Source organism: Vicugna pacos, chromosome 34 (genome assembly GCF_048564905.1).
Source record: "Vicugna pacos chromosome 34, VicPac4, whole genome shotgun sequence".
NCBI classification, from domain to species: domain Eukaryota; kingdom Metazoa; phylum Chordata; class Mammalia; order Artiodactyla; family Camelidae; genus Vicugna; species Vicugna pacos.
The window spans coordinates 14,637,084-14,662,804 of record NC_133020.1 but is presented as its reverse complement, the minus strand read 5'-3'; the positions used below and the strand labels follow the sequence as shown (position 1 = coordinate 14,662,804).

Below are 25,721 nucleotides of genomic sequence, written 5' to 3'. Positions count from 1 at the left end.
AATGCACATAACTAATATAGTAAAAGGACTGTTGACTATAAGCTCAAGGTGAAAGCTTTCCCTAAAACAAAAAGCAACTAAAATAAAAAAACACAGAAACTAAAATCAATAGTCAGTGATTTTTTTTACAAAATAAAACATTTCCCTCAGAAAGTTGATTGAAAAAATATATAAATAGCTTCTGTTTTTATAGTTAAATTTTTTAATCTCTGGTGCATAACAAGGATTGAAAGAATTCTGAGAAATTAAACAAAAGTATTTGGTGGATTCGAATTAATGGGCCAAGCAAGCTTTTTTTCCTTGGCTTCTCTGTCAAATGAATCATAGATGGAGTCTTTGGTTATAGTTTTGGCCATGGGAGGGATTTCTGAGATGCCAACATAGTTTTTTTTGGCCATCCTTGAACTGGTTGTGATAGTATAGGCATTGCTTCGGTAACATTTCATCGAGGACATGCAAAAAGTCTCTTTCATTCCTCTCCTAAAGTTGGCATTATAAATTGAATAGAGAGCAGGCTTAGAGGCTGAGGAACTAAAGGATATCCATGTGATAGCTGTGAAAACAAGGGAACTTTTCTTATGGTCCTGTTCATGGGGATGCCACAGCTGAGCTACGTGAAAAGGCAGCCAGGAGAGCAAAAACAATAGATTTAAAATGAGGAACATCTTGATCGTTTTCACTTTTGTCCTTGGGACAATGTTCATTGTCCTCCTCACTGTTCGGCCATCAGTGCCTATTCTCCAAATGTATTTTATGACCTTCTGGTAAAATAAGATTATGAGGACAGAGGGAATCACAAAGCTTGCCAAGAAGTGGATGACAGTGTAGGCAGTTCCTTCCCAAGAGGAAGGGAGGAAGTAGTTACAGTGATTGTCCCAGTCGGAGCCGTAGAAGAAGAACACGGGGGTCACAAAAGCCGCATCAAAGATCCATGATGCTGCAATCATCTTCTTGGCTTTTTCTCTGGACACCTTGAAGCTCAGAGGATAGACGATGGTGTAGAACCGGTCTATGCAGATGGAGAGGAGGACATAGATCTGGACGCCCGGGGTGAGATACTGAAAATACCGCACAGCCTTGCACAGGGCGCTGCCGAGCGTCCACCGGCCGGTGGTGAACTGAAGCAGGACAAAAGGCGTGCTGGCCACGCTGACGAGGAGGTCGGCACATGCCAGGGAGACCACAAAGTAGTTGGTGGTGGACTGAGTCCTCCTACTCCGATGGATGACCAAACAAACCAGGGAATTGCCAAAGACAGAAAACAACCACAAGGCCCCAAAGAAAATGCTGGCTGCGGCCACTTCCCCGAGTTTCGGTCCATACTGCAGGCCTGTTCTGTTGCTCATCCAGCCGTGCTCCTCGGGAAGTTCCGTCAGGTCATGGCTCAGCAGAGGGGTGACCGTTTCCGTGCCGCTGTGGTTTTGGAGGGGCACCAGAAGTGTAGGAATAACCAAAGGCAGCTTGCTGTTATCCATTCTGTGAGCAAAAACCATGTTCATTTTTTCCCTCTTAGTTCTGGATAAGAAAAGAAGAATGAGGCCTCCTGTTAAAATGGTTACACACACTGATTCCTAAAGCTAACGATTTTATTTGATGCTTAGATCGGTTGTCATTTGTCAATGGGTAGGACTTGTGCGTCGGCAGGAAAACATGACTACTCTCCAGAAAAAGCTCTGGCCCCATTTCTCCTTCATTTGAAGGCTGTTCAGCTGATCCCAGCTCAGGCTCTCCCTGGCCCCCACCTCCCCTGACCCTAAATCAAATGTGGTAGAACTCACAGCAAGCCCCACTCCTATACAGATCCTTGTTCTCTTCATGCACTGACATCACAGAGAGTTAGGGAGCTCAAATCTCGCTCATGGTAAGGGTACTACCCCCAGCTGAAGCGCTGTTGGAATTCCGGCAAGGATGTGAGACGTTCCTGAATGTCAACACTAAAGTAACGAGGCTGTGAGGCTGCAAGGCTGTGGCTGCGAGGGAGGAAACCTTGAGCAAGTGGAAACACCCAGAGGTCAGCTCTGGAAATAGCTAACAGGAACATGGCTGGCCACTGGGAAGAACCCTGTCCTTACTGCAGAATTTCCTTTATAGAAGTATTATGGAAGCACGTGGGGCAAACATAACACTTTAATGTGAGCCAGAAGTAGCTCCTAATTTAATGACACATAAAAATAGCCTGTTTTTTTTTCCAAAAGATAATGTGCTACCTATCAATGACATATTTTGATACTATTCTGTTGTCATTGTTTCATAAAATGACACTGATTTTAGAATATACAAGATGTCCCCTAAAAAATGTAACAAGGTTACTAGAAACCTTATGGCATTCAGACGATTAAAAGCAACCAACTTGAACTTCGCTCAGCCTTGAATTTTTTTTCCTACTATTCAGTGAGGAAAAAATAGTTATACTTTTTAATAGGTAAAAAGATTGTATCATCATGGGCCATTCAATTAAAATTGAGGTGACTTTGGCTGCAGTCAGATCACCGGGGTTTAATTTGGTCTGAATCTGTCAAGCAGAAAGAAAGCATAGCAACTGATCCATAATAACAGAGCAGTTCCACCAGGTGGGCTCCTATGACTATACTTCACAGGGAAACTTTTCTGAATTTTAGAGGTAGAATTACAGAACAGTTCTTTATGAAAGAGCACCTCTTAATGACCCATTTTTCCTTGAAAGATTTTTGTAATAATTTGTGGTGGGGAGAGGGTGTTAATATATATTGTCCCCACCAAGAAACCACATTCAGCAAAAGTCTGGAGCTCAGGGCAATATATTAAATGCCAGTTCCATGTTCCCTTCAAGGCTGTTTTTGTCCGTGAAGCAGCCCTCCTTAATTTCTCAAAGAGAAATGTAAGGTAATTAGACATTTTCATTACTGAAAGACCTTTAGCATGGCTGGCTGGTTGATAGCAAATCTTAAGATGAGCAACCATACTTCCTATATAAAAAATAAGGGTACAGTTTGAAAATAGGACAGAAGATCTAAAATTAGCACTGTCCTGGAAAATCTGGAATGTATGACTCTCATACTTACAAAACTGAAATAATCTTTTCACCTTCATATGTGTAATACCTTTAAAATCATTTTTTAAAAAACTCCACAATTAAAAAAAAAAAAGAGTCAGCTTAAAAATAAGAGACCAGCAATTTTCCCAGAAGGAAAGAACTGTTCTAAACTTCTGGGGGATGCCTGTGGCCTAAACAAAACAGGATTTGGTGGCACAGGCACTTTTCTGTGGGTCACACACATACTTTGAAACTTGTGAACTTCCTTCCTTTTCTTTCTTCCTCTCACAGCAAAACTCTGCAGATGAAACTCAAGATCACCGCTACCACCAAAGCGCTGCAAGGCCTTCTTCCATCCTTTCCTCCAGCTGCTTTACACCAATGAGTGTGTCCGCTGATTTCTCTAGCCACCCTCACCCCACACCTGCCTGGAAGCGGAGGATCCTGCCGCTTAGAAATGGGATGAGGAAGTCTGGGGAGTTCCTGAGTCTAGGTCTCCCCTGATGATGGCATGACTTTTCTGACTGCGCCTAAAAGTGCTGCGTCTCTATTCATTCAGTAAACCAGTAAACTGTGCTAGGTACTAGGAAACAAAGACAAGTAAGGCCCATGACAGGTAAGTGTATAAATAAGCTGTCTGCCATAGTGTAACTAAATTCTATAATTATAACTAACAGGCAGGGAGCTAAGTGGCAGAGAAAAATAGGGACCCAATTTTGTTTGGGATGGGGGGAGGAAAGGGAAGGCTTCACAAAGGAGGTGAGGTGTAAGCTGGGGACCTGGAGGATGAAGAGGACTTCTTCAGACAGACAAGGGGTAAAAAACAAGACAAAACAAAAAAACAAAAAACATAACAAACAGAAAAAACATTCCAAGGGAGGGAGAGAGCATGTGGAATGAATTTAGGGGACATCCTTCTAGGTTGATCTTTTTTTGGCCCTCTTCCCCTTAGAGACATAATTTTCTGCAGATCACGCCTCCCAGACTATATAGTCCCTAAATGCCTCAGAATCAGACTGATCTACATTCTTCCCAAGGTTACAATGAGTGGTTGTATTTTCCACATTCATGGGCTAAATTACAGTCATACGGTGGAAACGAAAATTAAGATCTGCAGAATGGCTGTGGAGTCCATGTTCATACAGTGCTTTGTAACTCCTTTTCCCAGTTTGTTTGCTTTAGTCATGGTTCTCTAGCCTAGCAACACACTGGACTCTCTGAGGAAGCTTAAAAAAATACTGATGCTTGGGTTCTAGCCCCAGGGATTTCTGATTTAATTGCTCTGGAGTGCAGCCTGGGCATCAGGATGTTTCAAAGTTCCCCAGGTGATCCCAATGTGCAGCCCAGACTAACAATCACTGCTTTAGAATTGCCTCCATGCTTCTGTCTTCTCCCATAAACTGTGGGGTCCTGGGAAAAGGGCATTATCCTTTGTCCATGCTCTATAGCTTCTACTGAAATTCTTTACATTAATTATCGCTTATTAACTGCTTTCTGAATTGAATCCATAGGACAGAAAACTGAAATGCAGGTCTCCTACTCTAGGTGGCTCTGTGAGGAGAATTAAATGCAGAGAGAACCGCATGTACTCTCAGGGAGCTGAAACACTGGTGACCGTGGCAACAGGGGAACCACCACTCCCGAGAAGAGCAGGGCAGGTGAAACTGAAGTCACCCAAATCAACTCTCATTTAAGGGGCAGTGAAGGTGGTTAGGGGACCTCAGACAGCCTCCTGCACCCTCTTCCAGAAAACACGGTCTGCCATATTATAACTAAATTCTAGGGTCCCAAAGTAAAAGTCCGAAAGATCTCCCCTGCTTCATTAATTTGGAAATAAATAAATCTTCAAGGGAGTGTATCTGAAATACAAGGGCTGCACAATTAGTAATTATGTCCGGGTCATCCATATTCAGTAATTTTAGCAGTGACAGGAAAGACTTCTCTCTTCCTGCTCAACCTATCTCTTTCCAACTAGTTCTGAGGCTGCCACGTGACACACTTCATTGGGTTGACCACTGAGGGCCCTTATTAAAATACACCTCTATTTATATATTATCTAAGAGAAGAATTACTCATATTTTGGGCTCTAAGAGATGTGTTTTCATATATAGGTGAGGAAACTGTTGGATGGGCTGACATGGTGTAAGGGCTGGGGGACCTCTTAATGATGAGACCCTGGGGGGAATATGTCTGTTCTCTATGTTGTGATTTTTATTTTGAATGTTGTCTCCTGTTAGGTTATGAGTTCCTTAAGGACAGGGACTGTCTTTATTCTATATCCCTGGGGCAGACAGATAATTAAAGTTTAGTGAATAAATAAATGGATAGATGTGTTAATAAAAAATTATCTAATACTTGAACAAAAGGTACAGAGAGCATCGCATATCTTTTTACTGTCACACTAGGACATTGTTAAATGGGCTTCCCCAAGGATTATTTAATTTTCTGGAAGAATGTATCTGTGCTTGATTTTGCTATTTACTGTATGACTAGAGCCCAGACATCACACGTTAGCATGCAAATTTCTGTCTAGTAGAAAAAATAACCCCGAAGGTTATGGACTTACTGTCCATAACATAACATAGCGAGCTTTGTGCCTACCCAGCAATCTTATGTTCACATTCTTTAAAGAAACAGAAAACAACAAGAACATTTTAGATATCCATTTATTCAAGGGCTCTTAGAAGCAACCTTATCAGTTCCTTCAGTAATAAGTTAATACATCTTTAACTTTAGGCTCATTTTATATTTGAATGAGAATCATGATTTTAACTTTTTGAAAATCATATTTTGATGGATGGATAAGCGTATGGATGACGAGAGACTAATCCACAAAGAGGAACAGAGGGGCCCAGATGACAACTTTGTTTACTTCACAGCTTGCCAGGGGCTGTTTCTGGAAAAGCATACTAGTTGCTGGTTAGGCTTCTTCTAGACTCAGAAACCCCCAACAACTGGTTTCTTTTAACCTTCCTGAAATTATAAAGATTCACAGATTTTCTCACAATATTGGAAGTCTTTTTTTTTCTGACATTTGTTCAAAAATTTAATGGCAAGCCAGAATTTTCATAATGCTTCAATTTTATGATTTGATTGGGAAAAAAAACAAATGAAAACATTTTCTGTAGAAAACATAGGTTGTTTACTAATGAGCAGTGAGATTAATTACAATGATGACAGTAGTTCTAACATTAATACTACCAAGAGTTAGTACTTATTCTGGGCTTACTACGTGTCAGGTAATTCATATGTGTTGGCTTTTAAGGTAGGTAATATTATTAGCCCCGTTTTACAAGCGGAAAAAAACAACAACTAAAGTTCCTCCCCAAGGTCATACAGTTGGAAGTGGTCACCCAGAACGGCCTCACTCCAAAGTCCATGCTTTTAACCACCACTGGCACTTCATGCCCAGGGAAGCCACAATGGCCTGGATCTGAATTCAGAAGGTCAAACTGGTTGTACATGGACTTCTCAATCAAACATAAGAATATAAAGTTATTCCCCCACAGCTTCTTGCTACCCACAGATACATCTGTTCAATATGCTAGCTCAGAAATATGAGACACAGTGAACATTTGGGGGAAAAAAATCCCTCCCACTATATACTGCATGGAGGCTTAGCATCAAAAGTACAGTAGACATGTTGGTCTGGAAATACAGCCTTTCTTCAGAATCAAGAATGTGAGAGCATTGGAAATTCATTATGACAGATGATTAACAGCTGCCTTTTAAATGAAAGAAACGAAATGAAATGAAGGCAGAATTCTAGGCTTCAATTTGAATTGCAGTGAGGAGAAAGTTTGATCAACAGTACTACCCCAGGTAGGACGTCCTCTTTTAAATTTTAATTGTTGTAATTTAGAAAATATGATGACAGTAGATATTTTCCATAAACCTTTCACTTTTACGTAGGCTTGATCTGCCGATACATGAAAGAAGAGATGCCCGGAACAGAGGTGGGCTGAGGCTGGCCTGCCCGGGGCTCCTCAGAGCCAGCTGTGCACACTCCTTCCCAACTCCAAGTTCAATGACGTCATGTTGGTATCATGAATCAGCCACGGTAGGAATATTCACACCAAGAGACTGACAAACAGCACAGATAGGTTTTTCCCTCCCTGCAGAACCAGTTGTTGAGCGTTTACCCATCTACCACTTCCACTAGGGCAGGGTTTACAGGGCAACCCATCCCAAGTCCCGAAGTTACAGGTGGCTAAAGAAGACACACAGGTTCTCCAGAAGCTTCTCGAGCAGCTGTCTTGCTTCCTGGCTTTGAGCTACAGCTCTGATGTGGACGCTGAGCTAAGTGCTTTACAGAACCACGTAAGGCACAGGTAGCCACCAGCAAGACTGTGGTGGGGAACAGGAAAACCAGAGAGAAGACATGTTCTCATTAAGTGCCACCCAGACAGAGTTGCCAGATGAAATATGAATTTCAGATAAATAACAATTTTTTAGCATAATGTCCATGCAATATCCCATACAATATTTAACTGGTGTCCTGTATTTTTATTAGCTAAATCTGACAAACCTACACCCAGAACCTCATCTTCTATTGAAAAACATCTATTTTTCATCTCATAATACAGGAATGTTGCAAAGTAGTTATATGTTCAGGCTTTGAAGTCAGATAGCTGAAGCATGAATCCTACCTCTGTCACTCACCAACTAGTTGTGTAACTTAGGACAAGTTATCTAACAGTGATCTCATCTGTTTAATGAGGATAACTAGTCCGTATCTCATTTGATTAGTATGAGGATTAAATGAGATAATATACACACAGTAGTTAAATGAGTTATTACAAGTCAATCTGCCTTGTAAGAGAAAAACACTCAGTGTTATCCTACCATAGTTCTAAAAAGCACCTAGCTTGATGTCTGGCACATAGCAACTGCTTAAAAAATTAGCACTCTTACTACTGTCGGCCCATAAAAGCCTTATAAGCCATATGACAAGTAAGTTTTAGTAACCACATCGCACACTAGTTATGTTAGTGACAGTACTAACATCAGTCATGTAATTTACCTTTGTTAAGGGTGCATGGCTTTTGCAAAGAGGCCTGGGTACCTGATTATCATTCACAACATTGTGTTTAAGGGAAAAAATCACTGGAGCCCAAATAAATAAACTTTTCTCCAAGTTGAGGGTGATTTTTAGTGACCTATTTAGCCTTTGCTGTCCAAGATCGGTAGTCTGAGTCTCCAAAGGAGAGACGAAACTGCGCCCAGGGGCCAGCCAAGCCTTCCTCAGTAATCACCCTGGGTGTGCCAGCCATCTCTGACTGAAGACTCCTTTCAAGAAGTGGTCTGGCCTAAGAAGACCTGCCACTGTGAGGGCTTTCGTCCTGCATAACACCAGACTGCCTGGAGGGGAGACACACTTGCTAGAACCCCTGACTGTCCTCCACCAATTTCCCACACCTCTCCTCCCACTATGGAATCTTTCAAATTCTGAAGAAAATGATTTGGCCAGGGAATCTGCATCTCACCAAACTCAATTTAACTTATTACAACAAACACTTTTTGAATAGCTGCTGTGTGCTCACTGAGTTAGAGGCAGTTGTCAAGGGGTTGGGGGTGGTAAATGCTCAGTTTCATTTCCAAGCTCTGATTTCAGTATCAACATCTTAGTCGTGCAACTGGAACAGGAAAGAGGTGTGGAGGCAAAGACCAGACTCACTACACTCAAAGCAAAGAGCTGTACACTAGATGCAATTTATAGCTATTTGAAAAGAACGTGAAAGACTCATTAAGAACCAAGTATCAGCACCAAACAGGGAGTTACTAAAAACTTCTGCTTTTCAGAAGCATTTACATTCTGTCTCACATCAAGTTCACATCAACACTCTGGGTAAATTTTGATCTGCACTACTGTCTTCAGTCAGGGTTTTCCAAGAAAGCAACCTTCAAGTTCATGGAGCAGAAGTTAGATTTGAATTTGCATTAACATGTATTTTTATGGACAAATTATGCAACTATATACGTGGTCAGATGTGATTGAAAATACGGTTGAACACGTTTGTGCATATGTTTCACATGGTTAGTATGTATTTTAGTGCCGTATGTTTTTAGACATTTTCTAAGTTAAAATGCTACTGCTATCATTTCTCAGTGCTTTTTATTTTAATCCTCTCAGCAATGACTGACCCAAATCACCTACATCAGCAATTTTCAACCTCTTTTTCAGAGTCAGATGTGACAAACATGTTCCTCCACGTGACACACTCCTACAGACACATCCAGAGTTATGTGCAACTCCAGGAGCTCAGCCTATAATCTTCAGCTAAGAAGTCATGCTGAAAAGAAAATAATTATATAGAAGTCCTTAAATTTATTTTAATTAGTTTAAAAAAAATGAACCACTGGCAAACTTTGGTACTTCATTAGCAAGAACTTGTCTGCAACAGACATCCTTTGTTTGAGACACATTTTGATACACTGGTTGATAAGCACTGCCCTGCTATACTGTTAAGTGTACACCTGAAATCTGAATCCTTGAAGGCTAAGGGTGCCTGACACATAGAACTAGGGGAAAGGTAATAGAGACAAACATGGCTATTCTCCACATTGGGCACTGGTGGGATACAAGAAACCTGTCAAAAACATCTACTAAAGAGCATTTTCTCTGAAAGTAACTAATTTCCCATCTATGCTCTTTAAAGCCACTGACATCCCAGGAAGATGTAGAAGAAAACAACTCTAAGCACATTTTAAATATGAAGAGGCTACATTATCTCAAACATAACGGATGGTTGAGAGCACGGGCTCTTAGAATAGTGGTTCAGAGGTAACTTTGCCTCCCAGGGGACATTTGGCAATGTCGGGAGACAGTCCTGGTTGTCAAAACTGGGGGAGAAGAGTGTTGATGTCCGGCAGGCAGAGGCCAGGGATGCTGCTAAACATTCTACAATAAAGAGGACAGGGCTCCCTGCCCACCCACCCAACAGAGAATTATCTGGTCCAAGATGCCAACAGTGCTGAGGCTGAAGCCCTGCTCTCAAGCCAACCTGCCTGGGTTTCAAATCACTTATTACCTGTACAAGTTACTTAACATATTTGTCCCTACTGAGTGTCTTTGCCAAAATTAGGATAATAACAGTACCCACCCTTATCCATTTGTTCTGAGAATAAAATAAATGACACAAGAAAGGAGCTAAGAACAATATCTAGAACAAAGCAAGTACTTAACAAATGTTTACTTTCATTACCATGATATACATTGGAAAAAACTGAGAATACACCAAAATTTTAACGTAAATTATTTCTAGATGGCCAGATCATGACTGATTTTTATTTTCATTACATCTTTATACTTCTTTATATTTTCCAAATTTTCTAGAACTCTATTTGTATTAATCTAACATCCAAAAACATATTTCCTGTGCTCACTGTCCCTCTTCTTTACCCTCTTTCATTCCTAACCTCCAAGCTGAAAGCACTCTTGGCAACGCCTGTCTTTCAGAGGAACCTCTCTACTTTCTCTCTGCTCTATCTTGTCCAGTTCGGCTGGTAGAGAGAACTGCCCCCCTTTCAGTGCTGAGATTTCAGAGGGAAAAGGAGGAGACCCAGTGCGGCTTCCAGACCCAAGCCCCTTGTGCGCACTAGCCCTGCTTGTCTGAGAAGGCTGGGATGCGTGCGGTGGGCAGGCAGCACTGGCTGGGCTGTACTTTTCCAGCAGGGCTATTTCTTTTCCACAGCCCACTCACTCCAGGTCACGCTGGAGGTCAGGAGGATGAGTATATAGGATTCAAGGACCCACACCTTGTACACAAACCCCACTCTTCTGCTCCTTAATGACTTAATCAGATGGAAAAAGAACAGAATAAACAAGGCCCTACTGTCTAGCACAGGGAACCAAAGTCAATACCTTGTAATAACCTAAAATGGAAAAGAATCTGAAAAAGAATATATATATGTATAACTGAATCACTTAGCTCTACACCAGAAACTAACACAACATCATGAATCATCCGTACTTCAATAAAATAAAGTTGTATTTATGTATATGATCAGAAGGGATGACTATTTTAAGTCTAGTTAGCCTGCTAACTTAAATCCAAATCCTTTCCAGATGCCCTGAGACATCTTTTGCACTCAGGTCCTAACTGCCATGGTATGGGAAGGCAGTCCGGCTCGCCCCACTCTGACTCTGAAGATCCTATGGTTCTCCAGGGAAGAGTCCTGTAGTCCTCTGAGCTCTCGGTGCGGTGTCCTGGGGACTAGGAGGCAAAGCTGATGAGAAGAGGACTGCCTGGGGCAGGAACTGACCCTCTCAAAAGACACTCACTCCCAACCCAAGGTGAACTAATTCAACATTGGGAGATAGTGCCCAGCAAAACATCAGAAGAAAATGAGACTGTTAGGAGTGCCTCCATCTAGATGTAAATAAAAATATCAGGAGAACGTCACTCTAAATATAAATACAGTGTCAAGGGGATTGGTAATCCCCAGGAAAGAATTTACGGATCCTTCTTGAACGCTAGCTTGGTCCTGCACCAGGGTCAGTCTGACTAGCATGTGTAAATTTCAGATGCAATTGTGACTGCTAGCAAGTTGTCTCCTGCTACACTTTTACCTCCTCACCATCCTCCCCATAAACGCATGCAAAACAAAACAGGCATGGGCCCCCGAATCGCCTCCAGCAGACTGCTGTCGGAGTTTTGAGTCTTCCCATTTTCCATTTGCAAGTATATACTGAGATCATACCATGAACAGGCCTGGTGCTAAGTGCTAGACATCCAGGGATGGAAGGAGACGGTTCCTAATTCCAGAAGCCGACCTCAGACAGCCACCACAGTGTAAAGTGTACCTGTCCCAGGGAAATGTACATTTCAGCAGGGACTGAAGGCTTAATCTAAGAACTAAAATTCAATACTGCAGGGGACACCTTCCTCTCAAAGTGTTCATCAGTGAAACCCTGAAGGGAAACACATCATTTAGTGAGGAATTTCACAAATTTTGGATTCCTGCCCTTTTCTTCCTCTTTTATCTGTTACCTAGTAACTTCTCTAAGTTTTCCTACACTATGTAAGAATGAGATCAGTCATCCTTTATTGCCAAGGGCCAGAAGAGAAATTACACAGACCAAAAGGAGGTAATCCTTGTATCTCAGAAATTTCCTGAAGTTAAAAAAAAAAAATTCCTTTTTCCCTTAAAAACCTAAAATAATCTGCAAAGAGAGATCTATTCCCTATTTTAAAGTATGATATTATTTTAAAGCAATAAATCTAGTCAGTTTGATGACATAATTTGTGTTTATAATTTTAGAAGTTTTTAGCCTATTTATTTTATTTTGAAAGCCAGGTAAGTACCATTAAAGATAATACGCTTAGGCTGGTCTTGTTACTAGGTCCTGAGGAATGAAGAATGTTTCTAGTTTTGATTTAAAAAAAAATCAACCATGATGTAATTCTAGATTTCTTTCTTCCTTTTAGACATCCTTTGGTCACCATAGCAACACAGTGTTTTACTACCAGGTATCTACACAGCACAAGAAGAGAAGAACAAGCAATTACTTACTGGGTTATTTGAGGGTACAGAATATGACCATTGGGATAATTCAAGATTAAATATAGATTTCACTGGGGATCTGTCTGAGACAGGCAAGCTGATTCAATGTTCTAGTAGCGTCAGCTGAACAAAATTTGTAGCCAAATCAATCGTTGACATCATCAGGCAAGCAGCTCAGTGGTTCAGTGGTTAAGATCATGGACTCTGGGGTCAGGTTTCTTGAGTCCAAATCCTGTTTCTACTATTTGCTAGCTGTGTGACCTTGGGAAAGTACCCTAACTTCCCTGTGCCTTAGTTTCTTCATCTCCAAAATGTAGCCACCAATAATAACTCCTTCAGAGGGTTATTATGAGGATTAAATAACTGATTGTGCTTAGAATGATGCCTTGCACATAACAAGAGCTGTATAAGTATTTGTTAAATAACAAAATAAAATGTAAATTTGCTAGCTCCTCTCTTTGTGCTGGGTAGAAATGGTCAAAGATATCAAGATTTGCGTGCATGACAGATTCTTTAAGCCTGTAACTTTGGAAGATTCTTATGAGAACTTCCTGGCAGGCTTCTTGGTATCTATTTTGTGAGATATGAAATTCGGTGGATACGGGATTTCGTGGCAGTCTACTGTCTCTAAACAGGAGCTGCAAACAATCACAAGCACTCCTGGTATCAGGAACATCAGAAGGAAGACGATCACAGAGCACAAAGAAACAGCATGCCTGCCCACTCGGGCTCCCTAAGCCACTGCCAGCAACCTCTGGGAACATGGGCCAGGATAAGCAGCTGAAAAAGGATGAAACAGTATTTTATTGCAGTGACAATGAAATCTGGTTGGTTTCAGTAATATTATTATTTTTTTCCTCTTTTTAGGATTCAAAGAAAAAAATCCTTTTCATCAATGAGTGCTTTATTTTATTAACTATCACTGTACACAATTTCTGTCTCATTTTTCTTCAACAGGCAGTTACTGTGGTGAATTATTCATTTTACAGAACTACTTAAGCATCTTTTCTGGACCTGTGACAAATCTAAAGCCCCTCAGCAGCATCTGAGCCAGGACAAAATCACCAAATTGCCTGGAAAATAGAAGGTACTATGTCCTCTGAGCCAAATTTCAGTCACGATACCGCGGGATCTCAAGCACATACCTTCATCCGGACTTGATTTCAGAGATGGTCTCCTTGGGTCTTCTTGGTCAGGAGCAGCCCTTGCAGAGGAGTTTGGAGAATGCCATAAACCACCAGGGAAGCTTGGGAACACATTCATCTCTGTCCTCTGCCTTCCCCTTGGCTCAGAGCCTGCTTCCTGGTAGGAAGACAAGATGACGCTGTGCAGGGTTGACTGTTAAACCATCTTCCCGCCCCCAGCCCTACTCTCCTGGCACCCCTCCCTCCTTCTTTCCAAGGCTCTGGAATGTGTCACATGGGAAATGGATCATGTGGCTCAAAGGGAGAGCGTGGCCGGCTTCTCTCTCCCTTCCCCCACTTTCCCTTTCTGGAGCACAGCAGCAGAAATCTCCTGATTGGCTCTGACCAAAAATCTCCATATGAAAAGGGGAAGACTCAACCATCCAAACATCCAGCCTTCTCCAATTTCTTTAAAAATTTTTTTCATCTGAACATTTTATCCTGGGCATTCCGAATTACTTGGAAGGGAAGGAAAGGATGCTTTCTCCCCAGGCCCTCTTTCTTTCTTTCTTTCTTTCTTTCACGTCAGTACCCTAACGTGGCAAGGTGTTCCCTAACTTCTCCCAACCCCCATCTCCCTTGGCACATCTGAGACAATCAAGTGTTCAGCACCACGGACAGCATTACACCCCCTTCAGTGCTCATTAAAGCCATCTGTGTATTTCACTTTCAGGTGAATAAAAATATTTTAAAAATATTTCCCTGAGGTCGTGTCACAACAGGCTCTAACTTCCTCTACTATCGACTTACTGTAACCTTATAAATACAAATATAATTTTTATGTATCGTCAGACCTAAATAAAGACAACCCCATGCCTATCTCCCCATCCCCATCCCACCATCCATACCCACCCTTTAAACATGCTCCATGTTTTGGGGGTGAGGAGAAATTCTTAGAACACAGTTTACTATATGCCCACATATCTACACTCACGGGCACAACCACAGAAACATGTAGGATTTCTTGAGTGTGCCTGTCCAGATGTCCTTAGCCCCATCCCTAGACCTCAGGAAGAGCTGAGTTAGAGGCAGGGAGGGAGCAGGACAGGAGCTGTTTTGTGCAGGGTCTACCCTGCTTCGCTGACGTCCCGGTTGCCATGGTGCTAGGTAACTGCCAAAGGGGATGATTTCTTTCAGAACCAGTCACCATGGGACCCTGCTGACTAAAGAAAGGAAGACGGAACAGGATTGAATTACCGAGGATGACTTTCAATTAGCATTTTCAGAGCCAAATTTACCTGATGGGCCCTTTCCTTACTGAATTGTTGCTGACCCTAAATCTTGAAAAGATTCTAGGAATTAGTACAGACACTGTGGTAACTCCCTCCACTCTCCATTGGTTCTTTCCTAAAAAATCTATTTAGGTGCAACTGAATGAAAATGCCAGTTTCACAGGATGACTGTGGTGTGCCATTACAGAGCAGTGGGAAGAACACGGGAAACATATTTCTTTTCAGGTTGAGGCTTCTGAATTTTGTGAGGCCATTCATCTAACAGCCTTAATTGGGAGATACTTTAGAATAGCACCTGACTAGGAACAACCTGTAAATGCTTTACAATTTTATAGGAGAAAAGACAAATATTTTAAATGTGACTTGCTGAATTATTTTAAATAAAAATAAATCTGATGAACAAGGTCAATCCCTTAGACAGCATTTGGACTACCCTAAATTAGGAATTTAAGCTAGCGATACATTTGTCTCATTAAATGCACATATTACTGGTTGTTTCTAATTCAGAATCCTAAGCATGTCAATTCTGAATATTTATTTTTGGGGGAAGAAATGCTGACTTTCAATGTGCAGGAATGCAAACTCTGTAAGAAAAGAGGTAGCACAGAGAAGCTGGAGTATAATTTCAACAAACTGAAGCTCCTTCCTGGCTCACCATCCACAGCTTAAGACATGTTTACTTCTTTTATTTTAGGAGAAGAATCAGGTTAATTCTAGTTTTTCTATATAAGCCTCATAGAGAAAGTCAACTCTGCTAATTCTAATACTTGCCACTTCCAGAAAATTCATGTATCAGGAAAGCTGGATATGTGTCTGAACAAATTCTTAGAGAGCCAGCCGGATGGTAGCTTAGATATCACCTTCTCTTCTCTTAGTGAATAATAACAATAACAATGGCAACAAAAACAACAAAACCAGCTAATATTTTATCATGTGCCAGGTATTTAGTACATGATGTCATTTAACCTTCCTATCAAACCACGAGACAGGTACTATTATTAACATTCCTGTTTTGTAGACGAAACTTAGTGAAGATAAGTAATGCGTCCCCAACCCGCGCTGCTCATCAGTGTGGGAGCTCGGGTTTGGAACTATGTGATCCGACTCCAGTGCAGGCACACTGCACTGTACTATTCTGCATCACGAATAGTGGACTCAACTAAAATAACTTGTCGATTTAATGTGATTGATGTGATTCACTACTATGGGCCTTTGACAGAAGAAATAAAAAAGACTGCTTTAAATTATTTAAAACAAAACCAAAAAAGACCAAATTATTCATTCTTTTTAGGATGACTGCACGTGTACATTATAGCTTAATGATAAAATAATAAAAATAATTGTATAAGGAATCATAATCCAGAATATTATTGATGGCTATAAAATAGGTTATATAATAAATGAATTATGTTAAAAATATTAAGTTGTAATCAACAAACTTATTCCTAGCCACTTGGAAGAAAAAAGAGACAGCTGTCTTTCATCCAAACCCATAAAACCCCACAATACTTATGTAATTGGGGCAATATTTTGAAAATGATTTATGTGATCTTCTTCTCCTCTGCCTGGGGAATAGGTTTGCCTTGGGGATAGAGAGTGTGGCACTGTTTGGAAGTTACAAAAGTAATGGAAAGAAAGAAGGAATTAATATTCAGCTTCTGAATTCAAAATAGGAGTGTGCAGCATGAAAGCAGGCTTGAAATCCAAGCTACTGTTTTCAAAGTCATTCTAGAAATTCATTTATTTCTGCCTTTACTTGTCATCAACCAAATATGGAAGACTCTGCTCAGGCTGTCTGATACCATAGAGCAGGTCTTCAGACTGGGGCAAGCAAAAACTTTCCAAGGGGTCCCAGAGCATGCAGGCAGTTCTCTGGGAACTAATTTCTAGATCCTCAACTTCCACAAACTAATCTTCCTGAGAACTGGTGAAGTCAAGGTGGCATCTGGTTCTTAGTTCTCACCTGGTAGTTTTCCTTCCCTTCTATCATAGATTGGTGAACCTCTCACCCACCTCTACTCCAAATCCTACAACAGTGAACTGCCTGGATTTAAAAAGCTGCTGGGAACCAAGCAAAGACACAACTGGAAATACAGGGAATGCTACTGCAATACTAGTGAATGGGCTCCAATGACTAACACATCTTTTTAAAAAACAGGGGCTTTCCAATTGCTTTAAACAAAATTAAAAGCAAACCACTATCCAACTGTCCACCGGGAGATTTACTAAAATAGTTCTCTTAAAAGAAAGCTCTTTTCACACGAGAATGCCAGCTAATACATGCAGAATATAACAGAACGCCATCTTTGCTGCTCCCAATGAAATAACTGATCAAAAACCTCAACAGGTATTCAAGTTGTTAATGAAAAGTTGTTTGGGAACAGGTTGTTTGTAGATTAAATTACAAACTGCCAAGGGAAATGTGTTCTTTTTCAATGGTGAGACTGGGAGACATCTCAACTAAGTGACCAAATTTAGCATCACTAACAGTGGGACAATTAGTGCCTAACATAAAGCAATGTAACCCACACAATATTACTAACAAAGTATTCTTTCTAAAAGTATTTAACCTGAGTCTAATCAAACCTCTATACATAGTTTAAAAAAAAAAGGCAGGGGTTGGAGAAACAAGTTAAAGACATCATGAGAAAAAAATGTTAAAAAAAAATCATGACAAAATAATCAACCAAATTGAGAATACAGAATATTCTAGAAGAGAACTAGTCTGGATTTACCAGAAAGCCGATACTGTGAAATAATGAGGGTGAGCTGTTACAGATTAAAGAGACTAAAGACAACCAATTGTAAAGCATGTAATTTGATGAGATGCTGACTGGGGAAGCAGAGAGAATTAGTATAAAATAACTCTAAAATATTTCGGGAAATCTGTATTGTGAACTGGATAATAGACGATGTAATGGAATTATTATTTTCATTAGGTGTGAGAAAGGAATTGTGTTTAATATTAGAATTTCCTTATTCTTCAGAGATGTCGAAGTATTAAGGATAAAGGGTTGAGGCGCATGCAAGTTACTCTCAGATGGTTCAACAACAAAAACTATGTATGCATGTAATCAGAAAGGGAAAGTAAATACGGCAGAACATTAACAACTAGTGAATCTCAGTGAAGAGTGTATGCGTGTTTACTGTACTTACTTTCAACTTTGAATGAAAATGAAAAATTATTAAGTTCTGCTGTATGGTTGAACAAGGTCATGCCACACGGAGAGTAAGTGTATCTCCCTCTCAGGCTCAGGTTCAGTGAGAAGGAGAGAGAGATGGAGAAAAAAGCAGTCAATTCCTGGGCCTGACCTCTTTCCAGACCAAAGTCAGATATGAGTGTATTCATTTCCTCTTGTGGCTCTTTCAAATTACCACAAACTTAGTGGCTTAAAACAACACAAATATGTTATCTTACAATACTGTAGGTTAGAGATCCAACCTGGGTCTTACTGGGCTTAGATCTTGGTGATGGCAGAGCTGTTTCTTTCTGGAGGCTTCAGAGAGAGAATCTTATTTCCTTGCCTTTTCCAACCACCCACATTTCCTGACTAGCAGTCCCCCTTAACTCCATCTTCAAAACACCTTTGTAGCCCTCTAACCATTTGTCCATAGTCTCATCTCACTTTGACCTATGGCATACTGGAAAGTCATTAAATTGAGCCCACTCAAATAATCCAGATAATCTCTCCCCTCAAGGTCCTTAACTTAATCACATCAATGAAGTCTCTCTTGCCCAGTAAGGTAATCTATTCACAAGTTCTGGGTATTAGGGTATCTTTAGGGGCCCTTACTCTGCATATCACAGTAACCTCCATGTTGACAGGAACACTCAGGGCAAGAGGTCTCCCCTTTGGGGACCACAGCCTAGGTCCCTCACACCTCATTCCCTGCACTTTCCACGGATGTTTGGGCCAATGGCAAGTTTCCTACAGTGTACTCAGACATATAGAGCAGTCAACTATCCCAAGAGTTTCCTGTTCCCTTGAAGCATGGATGCTGAACTAACAGTCAGGGGGCCTGCCGTGGCCAGATGAGGTGACTCTATAGCAGGGGCCATGGGGAAGCAGAGTCCCCAAGGGGAGGCTGATACTCCCTGGGAGATTTGCCTGAAGCTAAAAATGGGCCATGAATTCACCAGCTGCAGCATCACAGGCCAGCAGGTTCCCCAGTGATCAGGCCAGTAAGGGCTATCATGCCAGAAATCTGCCAGTGCACACACTCTAGGTCCAGAATGAGGCTCTTCTCACCAACTCAAGGATGTGTAGGTTACCCCTCCCCACCTCCATACAAATGGATGCTACTTTCAGAGAAAATGACAGGATCTCCTTGGGAAGGCATTATGAAAGATGAAACATCTTTACCCAAAGGAGACTTTCATACTATTTAAAGGAAATATCTAAGTAATGAAATTGAACTATATCTTAAACTGAATTGAAAACGTAGTTGGGTTTTTTTTTCTTGTTATCTAATAGTTGTGGTGGTTTTTAAATGTCTACAAATTCTTTGATATGCCTCCCTTCAAATGGTGACACCTAATACTACTTTCCCTGAATGTGGGCCAGACTTATAACTCGTTTCCAATGAAGAGAATGTGGCAGAAGAGATTCTTGGTAACTTCTGAGGCTAGATCATTAGGACAGTTTCTGCCTGGCTCCCTCCCTCTTGGATTACTCATACTGGGGGAAACCAGCCACCATGTCATAAGGACACTCAAGCTGTCTTTTGAAAGGGTCCATGTATGGAAAACAGAGGCCTCTCACCAGACAGCACCAACCATCAATCAGGTGAGTGAGCCACCCTGGCAGCAGATCCTTCATCCCTAGTCAAGTGACTGCAGTCCAGACAACATCTTGACTGCAACTTTGTGAGAACCAGGCCAGAAATGCCCAGCTAAGCTGCTCCCAAATTCCTGACCCACGGAAACTATGAAATAATGTTTATTATTAAGTTCTTGTGTTTGGGGAAATTTTGTTATGTAGTAATAAATAACTTATATGCAGGTGAAAACTCTAGAAAACAATGAGACATACTTTTTCTTGGCATACTCGGGCTGTAGTGAGTTAAATGAGTGTCCCTACTGCATATGTGTATGCTTCTGTTGTGGGAAGTATGTGGTTTTATTAGGCCAAGAACATGAGGAAGGGGAGAACACAATGGGCCACATTACAGCATTGTCTAAGGGAAAAAAAGAAAGCCACTGAGATGGAGGTAGATTTAGTATAAAGACTCAGAAGAACTGCAGGGAACTCGAGAACAGGAAGTGGCAGTTAGATCTAAGATGGAACCAGAAAGTGGTTAGAGCCAAGGCACCCACTGACTCCGTCTCTTTCTCTCTGAGGCTGCATGACCTATCGTCTCCTATTCTCTCTCTTCATTAGCTGTATTCACCTGCTTCCCTTTTGAGATCAGCTCAATCTGATTACTGACCCAAAATGGTGGCCTTGGCTCTGAAAGTTACATGAACTTACAAGTTCAATGCTCTCATCTAAATGACCCAGTCCCAAAAACAGAACTACCAGATGATCCAGCAATCCCATTTCTGGGTATATATCTAAAGGAAATGAAATCACTATCTAGCTGCACACCCATGTTCATTGAAGCATCATTCACAGTAGCCAAGATATGAAAACAATCTAAATGTCCATCGTCAGATGAATGGATAATGAAAATCAGACACACACACACACACACACACACACACACACACACACACAGGAGTATTATTCAGCCTTAAAAAAGGAGGAAATCCTGCCATTTGTGACAAGATGGATGAACCTGGAGGACATTATATTAAGTGAAATAAGCCAGACAGAGAAAGACAAATATTGCATGATATCACTTATATGTGGAATCTGAAAAAGTTGAATTCATAGTAACAATGAGTAGAATGGTGGTTACCAGGGCTGGGGATTTGGGGGAAATGGGGAGATACTGGTCAAAGGGCACAAACTTTCAATTACAGAATAAATGAGTTCTGGAGACCTAATATACATATACATGGTAACTATAGTATACATACAAGACTTCGCATTGCACACCTTAAATATATACAATTTTTACTTATCAATCACACTTCAATAAAACTGGGGGAGAAAACATATAACTCAGTCTCTCAACGTTTTGATCAAAATTCTAAGGAGGCAGAGTCTCAGGTCAGATACAGAGCCGGATCCAGTCAGCTGTAGGCACTGGGATGCAGAAGAGTTCCTGTACAACCCCTCCAGGACTCTCTGACAAACTGGCAAATTGTATAAAGGGGAAGGGGGAGAGGAGAGGGAGGAAATGACTGGCATCTGAGTGTGTGTGTATATGTTTTCAAAATTCCATAAATTCTCTACTGGTGAGCCTGCCAACAGCCACAATACCTATGGCCTCCATCTCACCTCCATTTTAACCACCCACCTGAATATGCACACCCTTCACCCAGCCTGTAGTCTCCACCATGTACACCATGCTGTTTCACGCCTCCACAGCTTAGACCTGACAATTTCCTCTGCTTTGTCCACCCAGGGAACACCCATTCCTCTCTCAAACACTGCTGGCTTTCACCTTCTCTGAGGTTCTAAGTCTCTCTTATTCCCACCCCACCCCGCAAAATAAATTCCTCACTTTCTTTTTCACTATAGTCCTTCTTTAATTTTCACACACGTTACTTCTGTTACTGCATACATTACATTGCATTGTGTTCATAGATTCTTATAGGGATGAACATTATCCAACTTGTCTTTAGACCTCTAGGATCTAAAAAACAAAGTAGGTTCTCAACAGTACTGTTCCAGCACAATGAACAAGCATGACTTTTGGGACTAATTTAGAGCAACTTAATTTTTACTTCCTACTGTCCCTATGAATAACCCTCTCTCGGGGCTGGTTCTCCTCCCATCCTTAAATGAAGCTTGAGCAGTCCTGTCCCATTTTCTGGTCACTTTTAGTTAAGAAAAGTTAGTAATTAGAATATCCAGCATCATAGTTGAAATCTGCCCCTTGACCTACAGTGTAGGCGTGCCCCCTGCCCCCAGTTTGCACCTGCTGTAGACAGGGAAGCGTACATTTAGGGAAAGAGTGGGCCACTTCCCTCTTTCCCCGATTCATTTGTCTAATGGCTCTCCAACAACTCCTTTCAAACATCCTCTTCAAAACCCTATGCCTGTCTTCATCTTGACTCTTTCATGCTCTTGATGTGGGTGAGGGCCTAAGAGCAGTAATCAGTTCTCACCGTCGTACATTTTGTTAAAGTCCCGTAGAATGGTGTCTCTGGTATTTCTTGTCACAGGGTCTCAGGGAGCACTCCTGTTTTGGCATACTTTTTTAATACCTTAACTACACTGTCACCACTTGGGATTCTTCTATTTCTAACTTTCCGCATGCTTTTCTCCTCACCCCAAGTTTCCTTTCCTTCTACCCAATTCCACCCCTTGTGCATAATCTATTCACCCACTTCATAACCTCGAGTTACTGACCCCTACATAGTCTCCGAATCCCTTGTCTCTTTACCTAGGCAGCAGTGCTAGCCATCTCACCAAGTCTTGCTAGGCACTAGACAAACTAATGTGTTTCTCAAGAAAAGGGACCCAATGAAAGACAGGTTCCCTTATGTGGCAGAAGATTTTCCTGGCCATCAGTGCTACATTTGGCTCTTGGGATCAGTGACTGAAGTAGTATGGTGGTTTCACCTTCTGAGCTACTTCTATCCCTAGAAACCAGAGTTGTCCAACAAGAAAGTACCTTGTCTCTTAGAAGCTTGAATTCCTGACCTAGACATGCCATTCCTCCTACTCCAAGTGATTCTCTATTTACTGAAAGGCTATAAAAACAGGCTTGATCCTCCTGCTTCTCATCCATTACTACTGACAGAACCACTCTGTAGTCAGAACAGCCACATTAACCCTGCGAGGCTATGGGAAGAGGCTTCCATTCAATGGCCTTTCGCACATGCACCCTCTCACTGGAGAAAACTCACATACATAGACATCAGCGATGTTTTGATGTGCCTCCCCAACTACTGGGGCAGTCAGTAGTAAAAGCCCCCCACCCCTCTACTGCCATCTGCCATGCTCACAGCCCAAGATTCATGAGGTGGTAAAGCAATAAAGACATCATCATCTGAGTCATGTGTGATAGATCAAAGGCCCACTTTAGGAGGCTCAGTCCTCCATCTTTCCAGTAAATCCTGTATATTCCTGGGGTCTATACTAATGACCTCATCACTGACCTTTCCCAAATCAGGATGCTGGCCTCTCAAATCAGGAGAGGCCTCTATCATAGTGGCCTCTCTCCTGAATATAGTTCACTGTGCCCTACTCATCTGCCCATCTCAAGCTCTAACCCTTATTCCTTTAGAAAATTTCAAATATATAGCTATCCAGAGAGGTGGTCTTAAATCACAGGTCTAATTTCTTTTCTCCTTCTTAAAGCAATGGTTCTCAACCTTACTAGCAAAATGAAGATCTTTAAAAAAAAAAAAAAACACTGAAGTTCGAGTTCCACTCCCAGAGATTCTGACTGAATTGCTCTGGGGTGAAGCCTGGGCATTAGGACTTGTTAGAGCTGAGTCCAATGTGCAGGCAAGGTAAAGAACTTGTCTTAAGGCTCTCTAAACACAGGCAAATCAATACTATATTGAGCATCCACATTTTGGTGGGGAGATGGCATGTGTAAATGTGGTGGGAGGCTCAAGGAAGAAACTCTCATTTGTTGATCATATATTATGCATTAAGTTCTGTAATAGTAACTCACGCAGTCTTTTCAACAGACCCACATTTCATCTTTACAGTCATCCTATGAGGTAGGCACTGTTATCCTTATTTCCAATACAGGGAAACTGAGGCTCAAGAGAGGTCACACAGAGCGATTGGCATATCCAAGAGTGAAACCCCAGGTCTGAGTCTCAAGTCTACACCCTTTCTGTGACACCACAGTGAGAGGTCGTGCCTCTTACAGCTGGATGATCCCACTCCCTAAAATGAAACACCCATGCTTCTACACAGAAATCCTATTCTATCACATCTGTGGACTTTTCCCTGGAACATTTTCCCAACAACTCCACACGTAGAGCCCAGGTACTAGGCTATACTTCAGGCTAACAAAATGAAGTGCTCCTGGGAAAACTTCTTGATAGGGGACGATCATGTTGGGGACTTTATCAAAGTTACTTCCATTCTATTTATTGATACCTGGATCCTTCTCCATCCCTGTGGCTTTCTATATTCAGCTTTTCCTACAAATAAAGCTACATTGCTTACCTGTAAGCCATTCCTTTGCTGGCCTACTGTAAGTATGTATTTCATCCTTCCTCTGCCATGTACTCCAGACAGTACACAAAGAATCGAAATATAATGGCTAAGCTGCATAAGATTGCTGCTGATATCAAGATGGATTCTCATATTTAGTGAACTGGGAGGCTAGAGACTAGAAGTACGTACTTTTGTAATGCACCAGTGGTACGTCTAAGTGACTTGGTGGTTCAGTTCCACCATTTCACTCTATGAAATCCACATTTCATTCTGGCTGAGGTGTGGTGGTAGAGACAAGGGGACTCACTGGGCGAGAGCACTTCAGGTGTTGGGTGGTACCTTTCAGATGCTGCAGGACAAAATCCAATGCTTGCACAGGTGTCCCCCACATCCTGAGAAAGAAAGAGGTCAAATTAGTCAGTTCTCTCAAGACCGTTTCCAAATTCCTGACTTCTGTTAACTTAACTGTTTTCCCTAATCCCAACCCTAGTCCTTGCCCAGGACTATAGCTTTTAGATCCCTCCGTGTTCCACTCACTTAGGGACTTCTCAATTTTCACCTTACGTTCGATGGACTAAAAGTGTGGCATTTCTGCCTTTCTGTTTACAGACTTGCACAAGCTCACACTATTCGGAGGAAAACTTTCTCTACTGCCAACAGTTCTGTTTTTCTCGTTTCCCCTCTCCGCTGTGCTGGAGAGTTACTGCCTTCATTTACCTCTCAAATTTCCCCGCTTCTGCCCACTGCATTACCTTCATTCTCACTCACAACCTCTCTGGCTCTCCAGTAAAAAACAAAAACAAAACAAAAGAACTTTTTTTTTCCTTGGCCCCTCAGATTTATTCCTTCATGTCGCTCCCAGGGTTATCTTTGCAAACACAGACAGCGCATCACTCTTGCTTTGAAACCGTGACTGGCTCTTCCACGCCCGTTCCTTCGCTCCTAGGTTCGCGGAAACCTCTCCTCACAGAGTTCACCGCCGAAACACGGTAACGGGGAAGGAGGGACGACCATACAAGCATGTGGAGTTGTGACTGAAAAACCTCGAAGAATGGAGTGTTGAGTATTTGAATCCATCGTTCAACATGAATTATGAGATCCTCCGACCTTTCTCGAGGGTTACGTTTGGGTGACTAATCCCCGGCCAAAGCTTTCGAAATATTTTCGCGCTAAAATAGAGCCAAGCGCATGCGCACACGCACATTGGAGGGTTCCGCTGTTCGCGCAGGCAGATCTCGCGATGTTTGGGGAAACCCAGCGCGTAGAAATTTGTGTGGGGGGGGGGGGGGCTTCGGGGTTTTTTTCCCCATCCCCCAGGCCCGATGGATTAGTGGGGTAGTCAAATAAAAAAAAAAATCAAGACTCCGAGGCGAGAACAGATGAGGCTAGGAGGAGTAGGCGACACGCCAGCGGCAGTTCTCTGGGGCCGAAGAATTCTACGGACTTCTCAGCGAGGCACCGAAGGCCTCACAGTTCTCCAGAAACAAAAGCCAGAAGTACGTAAAAATAGGGAAGACCAATCAGTTTATCACCTTAGGACGCAGTGTGG

General features: G+C 41.8%; 1 protein-coding gene across 5 annotated transcripts; it reads right to left on the bottom strand.

The window, feature by feature from the left end:
• On the bottom strand, positions 1-25,335 carry GPR19 (G protein-coupled receptor 19). 5 transcript variants are annotated; one of them, XM_031670655.2, is made up of 4 exons: positions 24,925-25,335; positions 24,362-24,564; positions 13,666-13,822; positions 1-1,515 (listed from the first exon to the last, which is right to left on the bottom strand). In XM_031670655.2, the coding sequence occupies exon 4, from the start codon at positions 1,497-1,499 to the stop codon at positions 246-248; it is 1,254 nt and encodes a 417-aa protein (XP_031526515.1). In that variant the 5' UTR covers positions 1,500-1,515; positions 13,666-13,822; positions 24,362-24,564; positions 24,925-25,335; the 3' UTR covers positions 1-245. The 5 variants fall into 5 exon arrangements, with proteins under 5 accessions (XP_031526515.1, XP_006199934.1, XP_031526516.1 ...); XM_006199872.4 differs by having other exon boundaries at positions 24,480-24,564; XM_031670656.2 differs by having other exon boundaries at positions 24,512-24,564.
• Positions 25,336-25,721: the final 386 nt, after the last annotated feature.

Excerpts from the sequence above, each read along its gene's own strand:
- GPR19 (XM_031670655.2), bottom strand. The coding sequence starts at position 1,499 with ATGAACATGGTTTTTGCTCACAGAATGGATAACAGCAAGCTGCCTTTG.